Below are 15,273 nucleotides of genomic sequence, written 5' to 3'. Positions count from 1 at the left end.
GAAAGCACTCCGAGTTTGTCTGACAAAGCGGCGGTTATCCGCGGACTAGCCGCTTCCACGTTAGGACGTTCAGACTCGCCGCTTATCGCATTGCATCGCAACTCGACAGCGGAACAACACTTCAAACCCAACTCAGTCTTCACAAGGGTCAGAGATGAAGCCCCCGCTGCGGATAGCTATTCTGGAGGCTGACACCCCCCCGGATGACATTGTCGCAAGATACGGGAAATATGGCAAGGTCTTCCGCACCCTGCTTGAGACGGCAGCGGACGAGCTAGGCGAGCCGGGGTTCTCAAAAGACAGCCTGGAGTTGAGCGCATATGATGTAGTGACTGAGCAGAAGTATCCTGAGCTCGACAGTATTGATGCGGTCTTGATTAGCGGATCTAGTAGGTGTCTGGCCGGAGTTAATCAACCTTTACTCACAAGAAGCAGAGCACAACTCCTTCGACAACGACCCTTGGATCTTGAAACTTGTCGAGTTCACCGAGAAGTTGCTTAAACAAGATCGCGTTCGGATTATTGGCGTGTGCTTTGGCCACCAGATCATTGGACGAGCGGCAGGAGTCAAGGTCGGACGAAGTGAGGGGGGATGGGAGGTTTCAGTTTTGCCAGTCGAGTTGACCGAAAAGGGCAAAGAAATCTTCAAGCAGGACACTCTTGTACGGTTATCCTCCCTTTTTACTTGGCTCATACTAACAGTTTTCAGAGCATCCACCAAATGCACCGGGACGTGGTCTTCGAATACCCAGAAGGCGTCGAGCCCCTTGGCGGATCTCCTAGATGTCTTGTGCAAGGCATGTACAGGAAAGGGAGATTCATTTCTGTCCAAGGACACCCTGAATTCACCGAGGCCATCGTGAGCTATCTTGTCACCATGCGCAACAAGCAAGGCATTTTCAACACGGAAGAGGCAAAGGACGCGCTGGACAGAGTCGGGCACCACCACGACGGAGTTCCGATTGCGAAGGCGTTTCTCAGATTCTTGCTTGAAGACTAGAGTAGAGCCAATTCAGGTCCGGCACTAAGTTGCATAACTAAGTTGCATACCTTTCAGCCTTTGCATGTGAGAAAACGTGGTGGCGTGGTGAAGAATGCAGACCCCCACGCTGTCAAACGGGTCCATTGCCGCATTGGACGCGGGAAGAAATTTAGGGCCATGAGGTCATCGCAGACGTGATTCCAGCAGTCGGCAGATGTCGACGACGCAGGCGTGGTGTGGGAAGCAGAAATAGACCTGGCATGCGCTTCACGTCCAATACGAGAAGTGCACAGGGACACGAAATGGTCGCATGTGCCAATTGTTGAGTGGCGTGCTGAGTGAGCCCTTGGCTGGTGTACGCAGGTTCGCATCCAATTAACTAAGCTGAAACCAGCATCCGCCGCCGCGTACACCCCCAAGAACCCTCGTACTGTGTTCTGTGCAACCCGCCCAACGATACACTCCTGCTTGCACGTCGCTCACTAGCAGTCGCTGCCAGTTCGCGCTATCCTGCCCTGCAGTATCCGCGTTGTCGCACCCGCTTCCGACCCTCGAGTCCCCCTTATCCTGCGCGCTCTGAATTCGATGCCGCTTGATCGGTAGTCTCTGGCCTCGCCGTCTCCAATGGGCAAATGTGAGGGTTCCTTCCCTAGGACATATCCGTGGGCCCCATATGTACCCAGGCTGACAGCAGCGTAGGGAATTACGGAGTGGTCCTGGACGCGGGCTCTTCGGGCACGCGCGTCCACATCTACAGGTGGCTGAAGAGCGACAAGGCGCGCAAGAACGACGCCGACCTGCACAAGCTGCCCGAAGTCTCGACTGACAAGAAATGGACCAAGAAGATCCACCCAGGCATCTCGACATTCGGCACCCACCCGCACGACGTCGGTCCCGATCACCTCGACAAGCTGTTCATGCATGCGCTCAAATACGTTCCGAAAGATGAAGTCGCGAATACGCCCCTCTTCCTCCTCGCGACCGCCGGGATGCGCATACTGCCTGATTTGCAAAGGAAATCAGTGCTTGACGAGGTGTGCGCCTACGCCAAGAAGTCGACACAGTTTCAGCTGCCGGACTGCGGTCTGCATGTCCAGGTCATCCCGGGAGAGACGGAGGGCTTGTACGGCTGGATAGCCGCAAATTATCTGCTGGGAGGCTTTGATGACCCGGCAGGGCACGACCATGGGAAGAACCACCACACGTACGGTTTCTTGGACATGGGAGGAGCGTCGGCGCAGATTGCCTTTGCCCCCAATGCGACTGAAGCCGAACGACACGCCAACGATTTGACGCTGTTACGACTACGGACCTTGGACGGAGCGGCCCTCGAATACAAGGTGTTTGTGACAACATGGCTGGGATTTGGTGTCAACCAGGCTAGGCAGAGATATGTCATGCAACTGCTGGAATCGAGTACCGACGCGGAAGAGTACCCCGACCCGTGCTTGCCCGCCGACGCTGCAATAATGGTCAGCGACGATGGCAAGGTTATTGAGTCTGGTTCTAGTAGCAAGGGCTACAAGCTGGTCGGCACAGGCGTCTTCTCAGAATGCCTGACCAAGTCATTCCCACTGCTCGAGAAGGAGAAGCAGTGCTTGGACGCCCCCTGCCTCATCAACGGCCAGCACACCCCAGCTATCGATTTCGACGTAAACCATTTCGTCGGTGTATCCGAGTACTACCACACGACGCACGAAATCTTTAAGATGGCGGCCAAGGACGACGAGGAATACGACTTCAAGAACTACCAAAAAGCCGTCGACAACTTCTGTAGCAAGAGCTGGAAAGACATAGAGAAGGGCATCAAGAACAAGACCTGGGGCAAAGTCGACGAGCAAACCGCACAAGAAGTATGCTTCAAGTCCTCCTGGCTCATCAACGTCCTGCACGACGGCATCGGCGTCCCGCGCGTCGGTCTCGAGGACCTCAACAAGAATGTTACAAAGGTCAAAGTCGGAGGCAAGCACGGGTCGAAGAAGGGCTTCATCAACCCCTTCCAGGCCGTCAACAAGATCAATGACGTGGAGGTCAGCTGGACACTTGGCAAGATGGTCCTTTATGCCGCCAGCGAAGTGCCGCCCAATGCGACGGACGCTCTAGCTGTAGGCTTCGGCGCAAACGTCCCCGGCATCCCTTCGGATTTCCAAGTCCCGGGCGGCTCATACGTGCCGGTAAGCCAGGCAGAGGCAGAATGGCACGGCATCTTCTCAGAAGATGCCCACCGTATTCCCGGTTTCATGATCTTCACCCTCATCGTGATCATGATCTGCTACTTCACGTGCTGCAACCGCGAGCGCAAGCAAAGCTTCCGCCAGAAGCTTGGCGAACTCCTCAGCGGAGGCCGCGCGCTGAACCGGCATTCAGGCCCAGGCTCAAGCGTACAGCGACGTCCGCGGCGCTCGTTTTTCCCTGGAAAACTGTTCAGTCGAGGCAACAACACACAGTCCTATGAGCGCGTCATGGAAGACGGCGAAGGCGCGAACGACTTCGAGCTCGGCTCGTTCATCTCGGACGACGAGGAGCACTCTGATTCCAGCGAAGGGTCTGCCCGCTTTGGCAGGACGTCGGGCTGGGCGACGCCACAGTTCAAGCCGGACACTGGGACGCCGACGTTCGACTCGCCGTCGCGAGCTGACATTGTGGCGCAGGGTTCGGGACTGGGACTCGCGCCGCCCGGTGTGTTTGCAAATGCCATCGATCGAGGGGGTTTGATGAGCCGAACGGATAGTAGGGAGCGGATGGCGCGGAGCAGAGCGACGAGTCCGAAGCGCGCAAAGTTTGGGACTACCGATGCGTAACGAGTGCTTCTTTATCTGGCGTATGGGACTTGCAACTTCAGAGGGCATACCTGACCCTGCTTCTTTGAGCGATTTTGGGAAGGGTGGTTTACCTGTTAGAGGGTAGGGCGTTGGCTGTGGGCGATTGGCATGCGTGAAAAGACCGCTTGTATATATACGTCACGATCTGCATACGATTCATCCTCCATCTCTCCGGCTCTTCATTGGTGTCTTTGATGATACACGGCCACGCTCGAACATGTCTCTCGTGGGAATAATCATCCTGTTCAGTAAAGGCATGCATGGCTCTATAGAGTGAATGTCGGTACCGCACATACGGCAGCTCGCTTTTTCCGTCTATAGCTTGAGACTATGTTTGCTTGCTTCTGTTTCACATGGCCAAAGAGTCGTCTTTATCTGGTCTCTGCCCACAATTTTTTTTATTTTTTATTTTTTTTGTTTTTAACAACGAACTCCTGATGATGTCGAATATGTACACTTGACATTTTGATTACATGTAGACAACGCCTCCAAAGAGTACATACACCATATAAAACGATCAGGCTAGCTGTCCTACGCACCAACACGCGAAGCTATCCCTCACAAATCCCATCCATCCACACCTAGCTGCGTATCAAATCTCGATCCCAGTCACGCACCCTATGCACTCCCATCCCCACGCCCCCTACGCATACGTATCCTTACCCAGGCCCTTATTCCCAACCTCCTTCCCATCCAGCTCCCCCCGACTCTCCCACACCGGCATCTCGTGCACCTGGATCTGCATCTCGTCATCAGCCCTCCTCGGCGTCGCAGGCGGCGCTCCGTCCCCCTGATGACTCCCCCCACCCACCGACGTCCCGCCCATCGAATGGTCCCAGTGCGCGTACTTCTCCAGCGGCGCGGCGTCGCCCTCGAACGCAGGGTCGAGCTTGTACGCCGGTTCTTTGCGGGTGCTACGCCGGCGGCCCCACAAAATGCCCAGCCCGAGGAAGGCGAGGGCTGCAAGCGTGATGCCGATGCCGAGGCCTGCTTTTGCGCCGGTAGACAAGCCCGCAGAGGGCGGTGGTGCGGGTGTGGGTGTGGAGTTCGGGGAATGGGTGGAGGATGCCGCGGGTGTTGTGGAGTGTGGTGCGGATGTTGACGTGGACTGATCGGTGGATGAAGGGGATGCTTTCGTCGCGGAGGACGTTGGTTTGGACGATGCTGACGACGAGGAGGAAGGCGCGGTGTCGGTGAAGTTCTTGGGGTCGAAGGTGATGGGTAGGTACTCGATGCTCAGGCGGCCAGAGTCGTCGTTGCAGCAATCCTGCGTCATTCCGCAGCACCAGCGTTGCGACTCGTTTCCGGCAGCGCGGTTGCAGGGCGTGAGGAAGGGGTATTTGTCGGTCTATCTCACATCAACACTTGATCTCGAAATTGGCCTCTCAAACCTGAGTAATTACTTACACCACAAACATGCAAACACCCATCCTCACTCCAGTCCTGATTCGTACAGCTCGGCTTCGTCCACGCCGCGTCCGCTGGCGGACTCCCCTTCTTCGTGCCCACCTGGCACAGCCCGTTCGGCGCGCATATATCCGCGCCGTCCTTCCTGTTTGTCGCGCAGCAGATCGTTGACAGAGGGTTCGACGAGTCCTCAGAGCATGGCTGGTATTCTACGTTCTTGTCCAAGGTACCGTCTGGGAAGTAGCATCCTGCTCTTACATTACGCGCAAATAGGAGCAGCGAGGGGATTATTATGAAGTATCGCATCGTGAATATCGTCGCAACTGAGGAGGCAGCGCGGTCCTTGGCTGGCCTGGGGGGAGGTCTGCACGACGAGCAGGCCACTTGAAGAGTGATAACGCCAGTAAAGACCGGAGTCCGCAAGCCTACGGGGAAAGACGAGAGGACGGTGGCGAGCAAAGACGGGCGCAGGCGATACAGAGCATTCTCGCACGAGTTTGGCGACGTGCACCAATTGCATCAATTCTCGTACGGTTTCGGACGTTTATTCGAACGCCTAGCCATTCTAGGTCTGTCAGGTATAATCCCGCGCGTGGCATGCTTGGAGAGGCGCTACGCTAGGAACTCTGTAAGTTGTCTAGACTCATGGAGGAAATCTGAAACAAACGGGGGCTGATAAGCGGGACAGACGATCTACGCAAAGAGCCTTGCGCTCAGCCTTGGAGTTGCGTCCAACAACACCCAAAATATCAAGAGGACGGCAGAAATTGGTGACTACATAGAGGTCGTGAATCTTTGTCGATATTCTCCCTACCCTATAGTCGCGCTCAGAGCAAAGATACATGATGATGTTCATGCATCTCGCGCGAGAGGTCGTTTCCGACCTGCAGCTTTCGGTATGAACTAATGTACAATTCCGCGCGGGATCCCTTCCCGCTGACATCTACTTGGAGACGAGTATTGTTGGCCTTTCGTCCCAGGGGTGTAATTCCGCCAAGACAACTGCATATCAAGGTTCTGTGTTGCGCTTCGTTTATGTCCAGGGATTGCGAAAGGACGCCAACGACAGTCCGTAATGTAGGATCGCATGTGTGAGAATGAAGGGACTCGAGGTCGGTACTATCGATCGCTTGATCTCATTTCGTCAAGTTGATCGTAGTTTCGCGCGTAGTCCCGCAGTCGAGGGCCTTTAGCTACTCCAGATAAGGTTGAGCGCTAATCTGCCAATATGTGCCTGCCGTTGAACTTGCTGTCGTGGGTTGATGCTACTGACTTTATCGAAAATTCCATATGATTGAGCATCATCAAACCAAGTCTTCGATCTCGTCCTCTTCCTCTTCACCACTCCAATCGAGTTTCATGAGTAGGCGATCCACCCCTCCGATCTTCAACGGTTCATATTCCTTGTCACTGGCTGTGGCTTCTTTGCCTATCATGCCAGTCGCGCTAGTTCCTATGCGTTCAGAATCGATCTCTCGTAACCGTTCTACAAGGGCCTTCAGGTCGGAATCCAGGCGACGTCGGGAACGATCCAGCTCCAGTTTGACATCTTTCTCCTCCTGATGGTAGTTGTGCTTGTAATCTTCGAAGCCCTCATCTTCTTCTAGATCGAGATTCTGCTGTATGGATTGCAAACGTGTGACATATGCGACCAACTCGTCCACGTGGGTGAAGCAAGTGCGCAGAGCTGAGGTGAAAGCGTGGTCGGTGAGAAGAAGCGAGTAAGTGATCGAAGAGAGAAAGCGCCGGTGGGCGAGAGAAAGAGCCTCGGGATCGTGTTGTTCAGGGCCGTGTTCCGGTGGATCAGGGGTTTGCGATCCTCTAGACCCACTAGATAATTGTGGCTCTAGTCGTGATTCCATTCCAGGATTCTCAACCCAACGTAGAAAGTGCTTGAACGACTCCCGCACGACTTCACCTTGAAGGTACGCTTCGCCTTCTGACAAAAAGAAGATTGCTGCTGCACACGTAGCCCACACTTTCCGTAACTCCCGCGTGCGGGCATTGTTCCTCTCTCGTCGTCGTTTCAAAATAGCTTTGCCTTCGGGAGAATTGCTGTATTGGTACCCAGGTGGTGGCGGATACTCCCTTCGTATGGAGCTAATGCGCCAGAGTTGCGAGAGGTGCAGATGTGACCGGCGAAACGCTAAAAGATATGCGTTGATAGCTGAGTAGACCTCCATATCTGATTTGCTCATGAAGAGATCGAGTGGCGATTTCACGTTCATCGTCAGTGACGTCGGAACGGACAGAAGTAGATCATTAAAAGCAACATTGGATATCCGGGGGAGGATGTTTGAAGGATCTCTAGCCCTCCCTGGTGTTCCCGGGCGGTGGCTTGAGGAATCGCTAACAGTGAGGTGGACTATCTCAGAGGCAACATCCAAGATGTCATCCGTGTGGTCGTCTTCACCGCCCAATGTGGAAAGGACGGTAAAAGATCGTGCAAGCGTTTGAGTAATCTCGCCCTCTTTCAGTAAAATACCTTGGATCCCGCGCGAGGTCTTTGGGTTCATGGGTGCTTTATGGCGAGACTGCGTCTTCTCATCGGACTCTGCGATGAGAGTCATTGCAAATTCACCTCGCCCAAGAAGAAAGAATTGATGCAACACGGTCAAGATTTCGACTATTTTCTCCTGGGGCAACAAATGTTGCAACAGGTTTCGGGAAAGGGATAGACGAATGTTGGCCACGGCTTCAGATAGCTTGGCCGACAATATTGGTGCTTTGACCTCCGAGAGCTGTGCCACATGCGCGGGTACCAACTCCATCTCTGAAGCCCCAAAGGATCGTCCAGTCATCGACTTTGAGTTGGCTGGGAGCGACCGAATTTGATTCAGCGATTTGCCAACGAACAAGATGGAAGACGCAGTGTGCCGAGTGACAAACTTAGGCAATAGCTTGTGGTTTACGGTGAAGGAAAGATCCTCGTCGGACTCATCTGAAATAAAGAAGTCGGATGCCCCAAAGGCCGGCAAACGGCCATATATGAGCCAAGTGGAGAGCTGCCGCAACCAGGATGTTTCTGCAATGGCACTAAGATAGAGGGCTGCTTCCTCGATATCAGGGTACCCCGTCTGGGCTGCAGCACGCAGCCTATCGATGATCTCAGCACCCGATGCTGGCTTCGTGTCTTTCTGCTCGCTCCTTTTTGATGTCTCAGGCGCCGCTATGAAGTTGCTGATCGCCCAGAGCCACTCCAGTAGTCTTACCCACTGCGAGAATTCGCCGACGATGCCGGCGAGAGGAACGATGTTGTAAGCGCCGACAGTAGATGCATCTTGCTTCAAGATGCTGGCCTCGACGTCCAGGATCTTCTGCTGGAATCTTTCCAGATGGTGCGAAGAGATTGCCGTGGCTACCGCTCGGCACACGGTCGAAGGATGCGACGACGCGATCCAGGCAACATGGTCGCGGATTTGCCGATGGAGACGCGACAAATGGCCCAATGAAGAAAGCAATTCGGCTTCGGGGGGAGAAAGAAGGGCAATTGGCTTTGATGTCACGTGCGAGTGTCCTTGCTGGGGATCGAACAGCGCGGAGGGGTGCCCCGAGAGGGACAGGAGAATTTCGTGGAGCATGTTGGGCGCGACGGCGGTGAGGAATCGCCCCGGCGGGTATGGCTGCGGGGCGAGCCTTTCTGGAAGAGGTTGATGAGGACGCTGAGCAATTCAAAGCGGCACATCAGACTGACGGCGCATGGCTCGGGAGTCTAGAGACTTCCTGGGCACTGGTGTGGTGGAACGCGTCCTGGCGGAGCAAAGGTCCGCAAACAACCCCACCCAAACCCCGCGCTAAATCGAGAAGGTTCAGGGCCGCCCGCATTGGCCAATGAGGGCAGCGCTGTTCGAGCTGTGGATGACCGGCTGCAGCCAGGTCCAACAACATACCGCACCAACAACGTGGGCCGCCATATTGCATATTGACTGCTCGACAGTCCAGCCGCCAGCATGCAGCTCCTCGTCCACTCCTCCTCACCATGGCACACCGAGCCCTCCTGAGGCCGGTCCGGCTCGCGCCTTCCTCTGGCTTCGGCCGCACCTGCCGCATCGCCAGGCCATTCAGCACAGTCATCGACGCCCCCATCTCGGCTGCTGCTCAACAAGTCCCGCCGGCGGCACCCTCCAACGCCGGCAGCGTCTTCAGCGATGCTGTCAATGCCACGGGCCCCAGGACGAACTGGACCAAGGAACAGATTGCTGAGGTGTACAACACGTCGCTCATCGAGCTCACACATGGCGCCGTACGCATTCGCGGGCCTCCTTCCTCTGTGCCGTCTCTAACCGCCGCAGTCTACCGTCCACCGCCGCTTCCACGATCCCGCCGCGATCCAGATGTGCACTCTCATGAACATCAAGACGGGCGGCTGCAGTGAGGATTGCAGCTACTGCGCCCAGTCGTCCCGCTACAACACGGGTCTAAAAGCTTCCAAGATGGTCGACGTTGAGTCGGTTCTCGAGGCTGCTCGCGTAGCCAAGGCGAATGGCAGCTCGCGCTTCTGCATGGGCGCCGCGTGGAGAGACATGCGTGGCAGGAAGACCAACCTGAAGAACGTCACGGCCATGGTCAAGGGCGTCAGAGCGCTCGGCATGGAGGCCTGTGTGACCCTCGGCATGATCGACGCTGAGCAGGCCAAGGAGCTCAAGAACGCAGGCTTAACAGCTTACAATCACAATGTGGACACATCCCGGGAGCACTATCCCAGTGTCATCACTACACGGTCGTACGACGAGCGGCTCGCAACCATCAACAACGTGCAGAATGCAGGAATCCATGTATGCACGGGAGGCATTCTCGGTCTGGGTGAGAAGCCCCAAGACCATGTCGGGCTCATCTACACCGTTGCTACACTTCCTGCCCATCCGGAGTCGTTTCCAGTGAACGCGCTCGTGCCCATCAAGGGCACTCCCCTTGGTGATAGGATCTCAAAGGGTGAGACCAAAACGATTGCTTTCGACGCTATCCTGCGCACTATCGCTACAGCGCGGCTTGTTCTCCCTACCACCATCATCCGTTTGGCGGCCGGCCGGCACACGATGCGGGAGGAGAAGCAGATGATGTGCTTCATGGCCGGTGCAAACGCTGTCTTCACAGGCGAGAAGATGCTGACGACAGCCTGCAATGGCTGGGAGGAGGACAAGGCCATGTTTGAGAGGTGGGGGTTGAGGCCGATGGAGGTCGAAGAGACCATGGGTGGCAAGGAAGAACTCGCTGAGAAAGCTGCTGTTCAACCTGCTGGTGCGGAGGCTCAGAGCTCAAGCACGCAGCCAACCACCGCATGATCTTCAAGTGTAGCTTCGTGAATAGACCAACATGATCCATCATGTCTTTTGCCAGTATTTTTGCTATCTTGCTAGAGCCGAGCCATCACATTATTGTCCTGCTTCCGGACCTTTACATTTTGAGCATCCTGCTCGTCTAATGCCTTGTTACACCATTCTTCTATCACAGCCACAAGCCCATTAATCTCAGCCTCTGTGTTTCCAGCGTGCAGACACACTCGCACTCTCGACGTACCTTCGGGAACAGTAGGCGGCACGACCGCTCTGACCATCATGCCACGGTCCTGCAGGTACTTTGCCAGGCGTTTCGGCTCGGCGAGCTGGATTGAGAAAATGGGTGATTCGGGCCGCACTTGCGGTATACTCAACAAGAATGTGAAAGCTGCCGAATCCACGGTTTTTAGTCGCGTGAACAAGGTGTATATCAGCGACTGTAGGTTTGACGCTAACGGGACTGTTTTGCCCTGCGATAAAAACGCGTAGGAGGCGCGGATAGCAGCAAGTGAAGTGTACGACATGAACGTCGTGTAAATGAGCGGACGGGCGTAGTTGATCAGATAGTGTCGCAGGAGATTGGATCCGAGTATAATTGCTACATACTGTCAATACGCCTTCGCTCTGTGATACATGCAGAGATGTTGTCTCACCTCCGTTGCAGCCCAGCGCCTTCCCAAACGTATGCAATCTCGCAAACACTCTCCTCTCAAGACCCAACTCGCATACGAGACCTCGGCCCTCCTTTCCAAGGACGCCCGTAGCATGTGCTTCATCGATGACAACATACCCAGCCTCTGGTCCTAAGACCTCGTCCACCGTGTCGACAATGGCTTGCAACGGTGCTACATCGCCATCCATGCTGTACACCGCCTCTACCGCAACAAAAACATGGCGGTTCTCAGCTTCCAGATCTCGAATTAAAGGGCTCTCACTCTTGAACGCGCTCAAAACCCTCCTCAAGTCCTCCACGCAATTGTGTCTGAACGGCACCGTCTTCTCCGCTCGGCTCAACCGCATCCCATCATGCACACTCGCATGGATCAATTCGTCGTAAACCACAACATCGCCCTTCTGCGGCACACAAGCAAAAAAACCCGCATTCGCGTCGAAACCAGAATTGAACAGCAGCCCAGCCTCGGCGTTGTGGAACTCGCAGATCTCGCGCTCGAGGTCTTCCGCGTACGTCGAGTTGCCGTCCAGCAGGCGGCTACCGCCGGAACCCAGCGGCCGCTCCGAGGCTTGGATCTCCTCGAGAAGAGCAGTTTTCAGCGCCGGGTTCGTGGTAAGCGAGAGGAAGTCGTTGGAGGAAAAGTCGACGTGGTTTCGTGCTGTTGTTAAGCTGCGTAGAGTGGAGTTTCGGTGACGTTTCTCCAGGAGGGACTGGAATTTGCGCTCCAGAGCTGAAGGCGCCATTGTGTGATCTAGCCTGCGAGGTTCTGTTTGGAAGCTTCCTATGCCTGCAACTTGTGCTCCTCGGTTTTAATGAATGATTCACGTAAACTGCTCCGGGGGAGGCTAGATCGATGCAGGGATGTATGCGGGTTAGATGTTGGTGTACTGCTTAGCGCGTCTCCCAACATCCAGATGCGTCTCGGTTGGGCTTAGCAAGATAGCGTGCAAGGGCCCACACCGGGTCCATTATGCCATTGAAATGGTCGGCAAGTTATCTCTCGGCTGCCTGTGAGTCAATCGGGTGGACGGGAGCACCTGAGAGAGAGCGACACCGCAACGTTTCGTGGATTGATCGCTGCCGAGGCTGCGGATTAGGAACAGGAAACCGCTAAGCTGCATCACGCTAGTGGGCCCTCGCAAAGCTGGAGCAACACTGAGTACGCCGACTCAAGCCGATACAGCGATATTCATCCCATTACCAACGTCAATGTCGAGGGTTCCGTCGGGCCTGTGGCAGAATCTCATTGCGCTCCAGGTGTATGGTGCCAATACCAATGTCGGCAAGACAGTTTTCTCGACGCTGCTAGGTGCCCATTTCGTCCGCAGAGCAGGGAAGCGGAAATGGAGCCTGCACTATATCAAGCCGGTGTCGACGGGGCCCATGGAAGATGCTGATGATTCGTATGTTGCGGACGTTTTACTTACCATCAAGAGACGAGCTGATGAGCAGTTAGCTATGTCAAGAGACACGTCGATGGAGCATCTGTCACTACGCTGTTCCAGTTCAAGGAACCTGTGAGTCCGCACATTGCGGTGCGTGGGGCGGAATTTGTGGTAGGTCGTGAATCGAACTGGTTGTGAATCTTAGTTGACGGCCATCAGCCTACAGACGACCATTTGGTCAAGCGGGTCTACGCCAAAATCAGGGAAGATGCAGCCAAATTCTCCTGGGAGAAGCACATGGGCCTCACCATCGTAGAGACGGCTGGTGGTGTGCTGAGCCCTGGACCTTCCGGAGTACCACAAGCAGATATCTTCAGGCCAATGCGACTACCTGTTGTCCTGGTTGGCGACCATCGCCTTGGAGGTATCGCTTCCACCATTTCAGCCGCAGAGTCTCTGACCCTCCGTGGCTACGACATCAGTGCTGTGATCTGCTTCGACGATAAGGGAAAGTATGAGAACTCTGAATACTTGCTCAAGTACTTCGGAAACATGGATATCCCAGCTTTCACCCTGCCCTGGATACCGGAGTTAGGAGGCTACACACAAGAACAGGAACGTGCAGTCATGCGGAAATACTATGAACAGCAAAGCCTGGCTGATGGAATGAACAAGATTGCTGACTCCATCGTTCAACGTCACGAAGACCGCCTCACCACTATGAACAAGCTACCAAGCCGAACACGGAAGTCAATCTGGCATCCGTTCACGCAGCACAAGACTGTGACAAATACCGACGATATTCTGGTCTGGGACTCTGCATACGGCGACTACTTCCAAGCGAAACACACGCCCACATCTTTGAAAGGTAGGAGCTTAGGCCATACAGCTGAGAAACCGCTTCTCTATCCGGCCTTCGATGGCTCCGCATCTTGGTGGACGCAGGGTCTCGGCCATGGAAACCCAAGGCTAGCTCTTGCCGCCGCATATGCAGCAGGACGATACGGCCACGTGATGTTTGCTGGCGCAACACATGAGCCTGCCGTTAAGCTCGCCGAGACGCTGCTCAAGGGCATGGAAAATCCCCGTCTCGCGAAGTGCTTCTACACCGACGACGGCAGCACCGCTGCTGAAGTTGGCATCAAGATGGCGATCCGAGCGGCATGCAAGCGTTATGACTGGGACGGCTCTAAAGATAACATCGAGATTCTTGGCCTGAAGGGGAGCTACCACGGTGACACCATCGGCGCCATGGACGCTTCCGAGCCGAACGTCTACAACGAAAAGGTAGACTGGTACCGCGGTCGAGGATACTGGTTCGACTTCCCAACCGTGAAGATGAGGAGTGGAGAGTGGATGGTCGAGCCTCCAAAGGGCATGGCGAGGGAGCTCGGCGGCCCCGAATTCTTTTCCCACCTCGATGACGTGTTCAACTTCGAGGCTAGAGGCGAGGGCCAAGGACGTCGCTGGTGGGTCTACGAGAAGTACATCAGGGATCAACTGGATATCCTTGTTAAACGCCAGGGCAGAAAATTCGGTGCTCTGGTCATGGAACCCATACTCCTCGGCGCCGGTGGCATGCTCTTCGTTGACCCACTCTTCCAGCGCAAACTCGTTGAAGTAGTCCGGTCTTACCAGTTCACAGAACACGAGGTCACCCCGCCTTCAGACCCCCTCCACTGGACCGGCGTGCCTGTCCTCTTCGACGAGGTCTTCACCGGGCTCAACCGGCTTGGCCACTTCACGCCCTCGACCCTTCTCGAAGTGCACCCCGACATCTCCATCCATGCCAAACTCCTCACCGGCGGTCTGCTCCCTCTCTCTGTCACGCTCGCCAGCAAAGCCATCTTCAACGCCTTCCTCTCCCCCTCAAAGTCTGACGCACTCCTCCACGGTCACAGTTACACCGCGCACCCCATCGGATGCCACGTTGCCAATACGTCCCTGAAGGAGATGGAAGTATTGAAGAACGGTTATGCATGGAAAAGCTTTCGACGAAAGTGGGACTGGGAGAGCGGGCACAGAGGCGGACAGGTGGCCCCAAGGTGGTGGACTATTAAAGGCGGGGTGAACGCGAATGAAGCTGGAGGTGTAAAGACATGGAGCATGTGGGGGAAGCCGCTGGTGGTGTGGCTGAGTTACCACGATGCTGTTGACCACGTCATTGCTATTGGCTCCGTGCTGGCCGTAGCGCTGAAAGACGAGGGAGGTTCTGGTAAGTGCCTGCATTGCAAGGGTGTCGTTTAATGGATTCGAATCGCTGACCAAAGCAGGATACACTTCAAACGCAGCTGCTGGTTTGCGGGATGCGTTACTCAACGATCGGTCGCACACGGCAGTCAGTATACATTCGCGAGTGCTAGGGAACGTCATTTACCTTATGGCGAGCTTAACGACGGCGCCAAAGGACTTGGAGGCTGTGGGTGACGCGTTGAAGCAGAAATTGGACCGCGTCAGTGGCATCACGAGAAGTCCAAAGACGAACCCGAAAGATTCCAACGATGTCACCTGGATGGGGGAGGAGAGGTAGAAATAAAGTTGTCGTGGATCTGTTGGATGGTCTGAACCCTGCCATATATAAGCCCTGTGTCTTGTCGACCATGATTTAGATGCCGTCGATCTGACACCCAAACTTATTTACTCACGAAACTGTTCCGTTTGCCCCTCCAATTTCTACAGCTTTTAGCGGATACATCCACAGATATGTCTTATTAACCCCCTTGATATC

General features: G+C 55.1%; 7 protein-coding genes across 7 annotated transcripts; 4 read left to right on the top strand and 3 right to left on the bottom strand.

The window, feature by feature from the left end:
• Positions 1-154: 154 nt before the first annotated feature.
• On the top strand, positions 155-1,000 carry CC84DRAFT_1082345 (class I glutamine amidotransferase-like protein; the record flags this gene model as incomplete). The annotated part of the gene is made up of 3 exons (XM_018173975.1): positions 155-389; positions 436-662; positions 710-1,000. The coding sequence occupies 3 exons, from the start codon at positions 155-157 to the stop codon at positions 998-1,000; spliced, it is 753 nt and encodes a 250-aa protein (XP_018040329.1).
• Positions 1,001-1,287: 287 nt separating this feature from the next.
• On the top strand, positions 1,288-4,134 carry CC84DRAFT_1138047 (uncharacterized protein). Its single transcript, XM_018176178.1, has 2 exons — positions 1,288-1,616; positions 1,682-4,134. Exons 1-2 carry the CDS (start codon positions 1,607-1,609, stop codon positions 3,781-3,783), a joined length of 2,112 nt encoding a protein of 703 aa, XP_018040328.1. The 5' UTR covers positions 1,288-1,606; the 3' UTR covers positions 3,784-4,134.
• Positions 4,135-4,305: 171 nt separating this feature from the next.
• On the bottom strand, positions 4,306-5,834 carry CC84DRAFT_1202532 (uncharacterized protein). Its single transcript, XM_018181782.1, has 2 exons — positions 5,212-5,834; positions 4,306-5,152 (listed from the first exon to the last, which is right to left on the bottom strand). Exons 1-2 carry the CDS (start codon positions 5,515-5,517, stop codon positions 4,448-4,450), a joined length of 1,011 nt encoding a protein of 336 aa, XP_018040327.1. The 5' UTR covers positions 5,518-5,834; the 3' UTR covers positions 4,306-4,447.
• Positions 5,835-6,334: 500 nt separating this feature from the next.
• On the bottom strand, positions 6,335-8,947 carry CC84DRAFT_458183 (uncharacterized protein). The gene has a single exon (XM_018186356.1). The coding sequence runs from the start codon at positions 8,790-8,792 to the stop codon at positions 6,516-6,518; it is 2,277 nt and encodes a 758-aa protein (XP_018040326.1). The 5' UTR covers positions 8,793-8,947; the 3' UTR covers positions 6,335-6,515.
• Positions 8,948-9,110: 163 nt separating this feature from the next.
• CC84DRAFT_1138041 (biotin synthase) lies at positions 9,111-10,549 on the top strand. The gene is made up of 2 exons (XM_018176177.1): positions 9,111-9,454; positions 9,504-10,549. Exons 1-2 carry the CDS (start codon positions 9,191-9,193, stop codon positions 10,491-10,493), a joined length of 1,254 nt encoding a protein of 417 aa, XP_018040325.1. The 5' UTR covers positions 9,111-9,190; the 3' UTR covers positions 10,494-10,549.
• Positions 10,500-12,021, bottom strand: CC84DRAFT_1111777 (8-amino-7-oxononanoate synthase-like protein). The gene is made up of 2 exons (XM_018175295.1): positions 11,141-12,021; positions 10,500-11,085 (listed from the first exon to the last, which is right to left on the bottom strand). Exons 1-2 carry the CDS (start codon positions 11,901-11,903, stop codon positions 10,565-10,567), a joined length of 1,284 nt encoding a protein of 427 aa, XP_018040324.1. The 5' UTR covers positions 11,904-12,021; the 3' UTR covers positions 10,500-10,564.
• Positions 12,022-12,182: 161 nt separating this feature from the next.
• Positions 12,183-15,222, top strand: CC84DRAFT_1111773 (PLP-dependent transferase). The gene is made up of 4 exons (XM_018175294.1): positions 12,183-12,563; positions 12,617-12,716; positions 12,765-14,760; positions 14,819-15,222. The coding sequence occupies exons 1-4, from the start codon at positions 12,370-12,372 to the stop codon at positions 15,073-15,075; spliced, it is 2,547 nt and encodes an 848-aa protein (XP_018040323.1). The 5' UTR covers positions 12,183-12,369; the 3' UTR covers positions 15,076-15,222.
• Positions 15,223-15,273: the final 51 nt, after the last annotated feature.

This window comes from Paraphaeosphaeria sporulosa (assembly GCF_001642045.1).
Source record: "Paraphaeosphaeria sporulosa strain AP3s5-JAC2a unplaced genomic scaffold CC84scaffold_2, whole genome shotgun sequence".
NCBI classification, from domain to species: Eukaryota; Fungi; Ascomycota; class Dothideomycetes; order Pleosporales; family Didymosphaeriaceae; genus Paraphaeosphaeria; species Paraphaeosphaeria sporulosa.
This window is presented reverse-complemented; position numbering and strand designations above follow the sequence as displayed.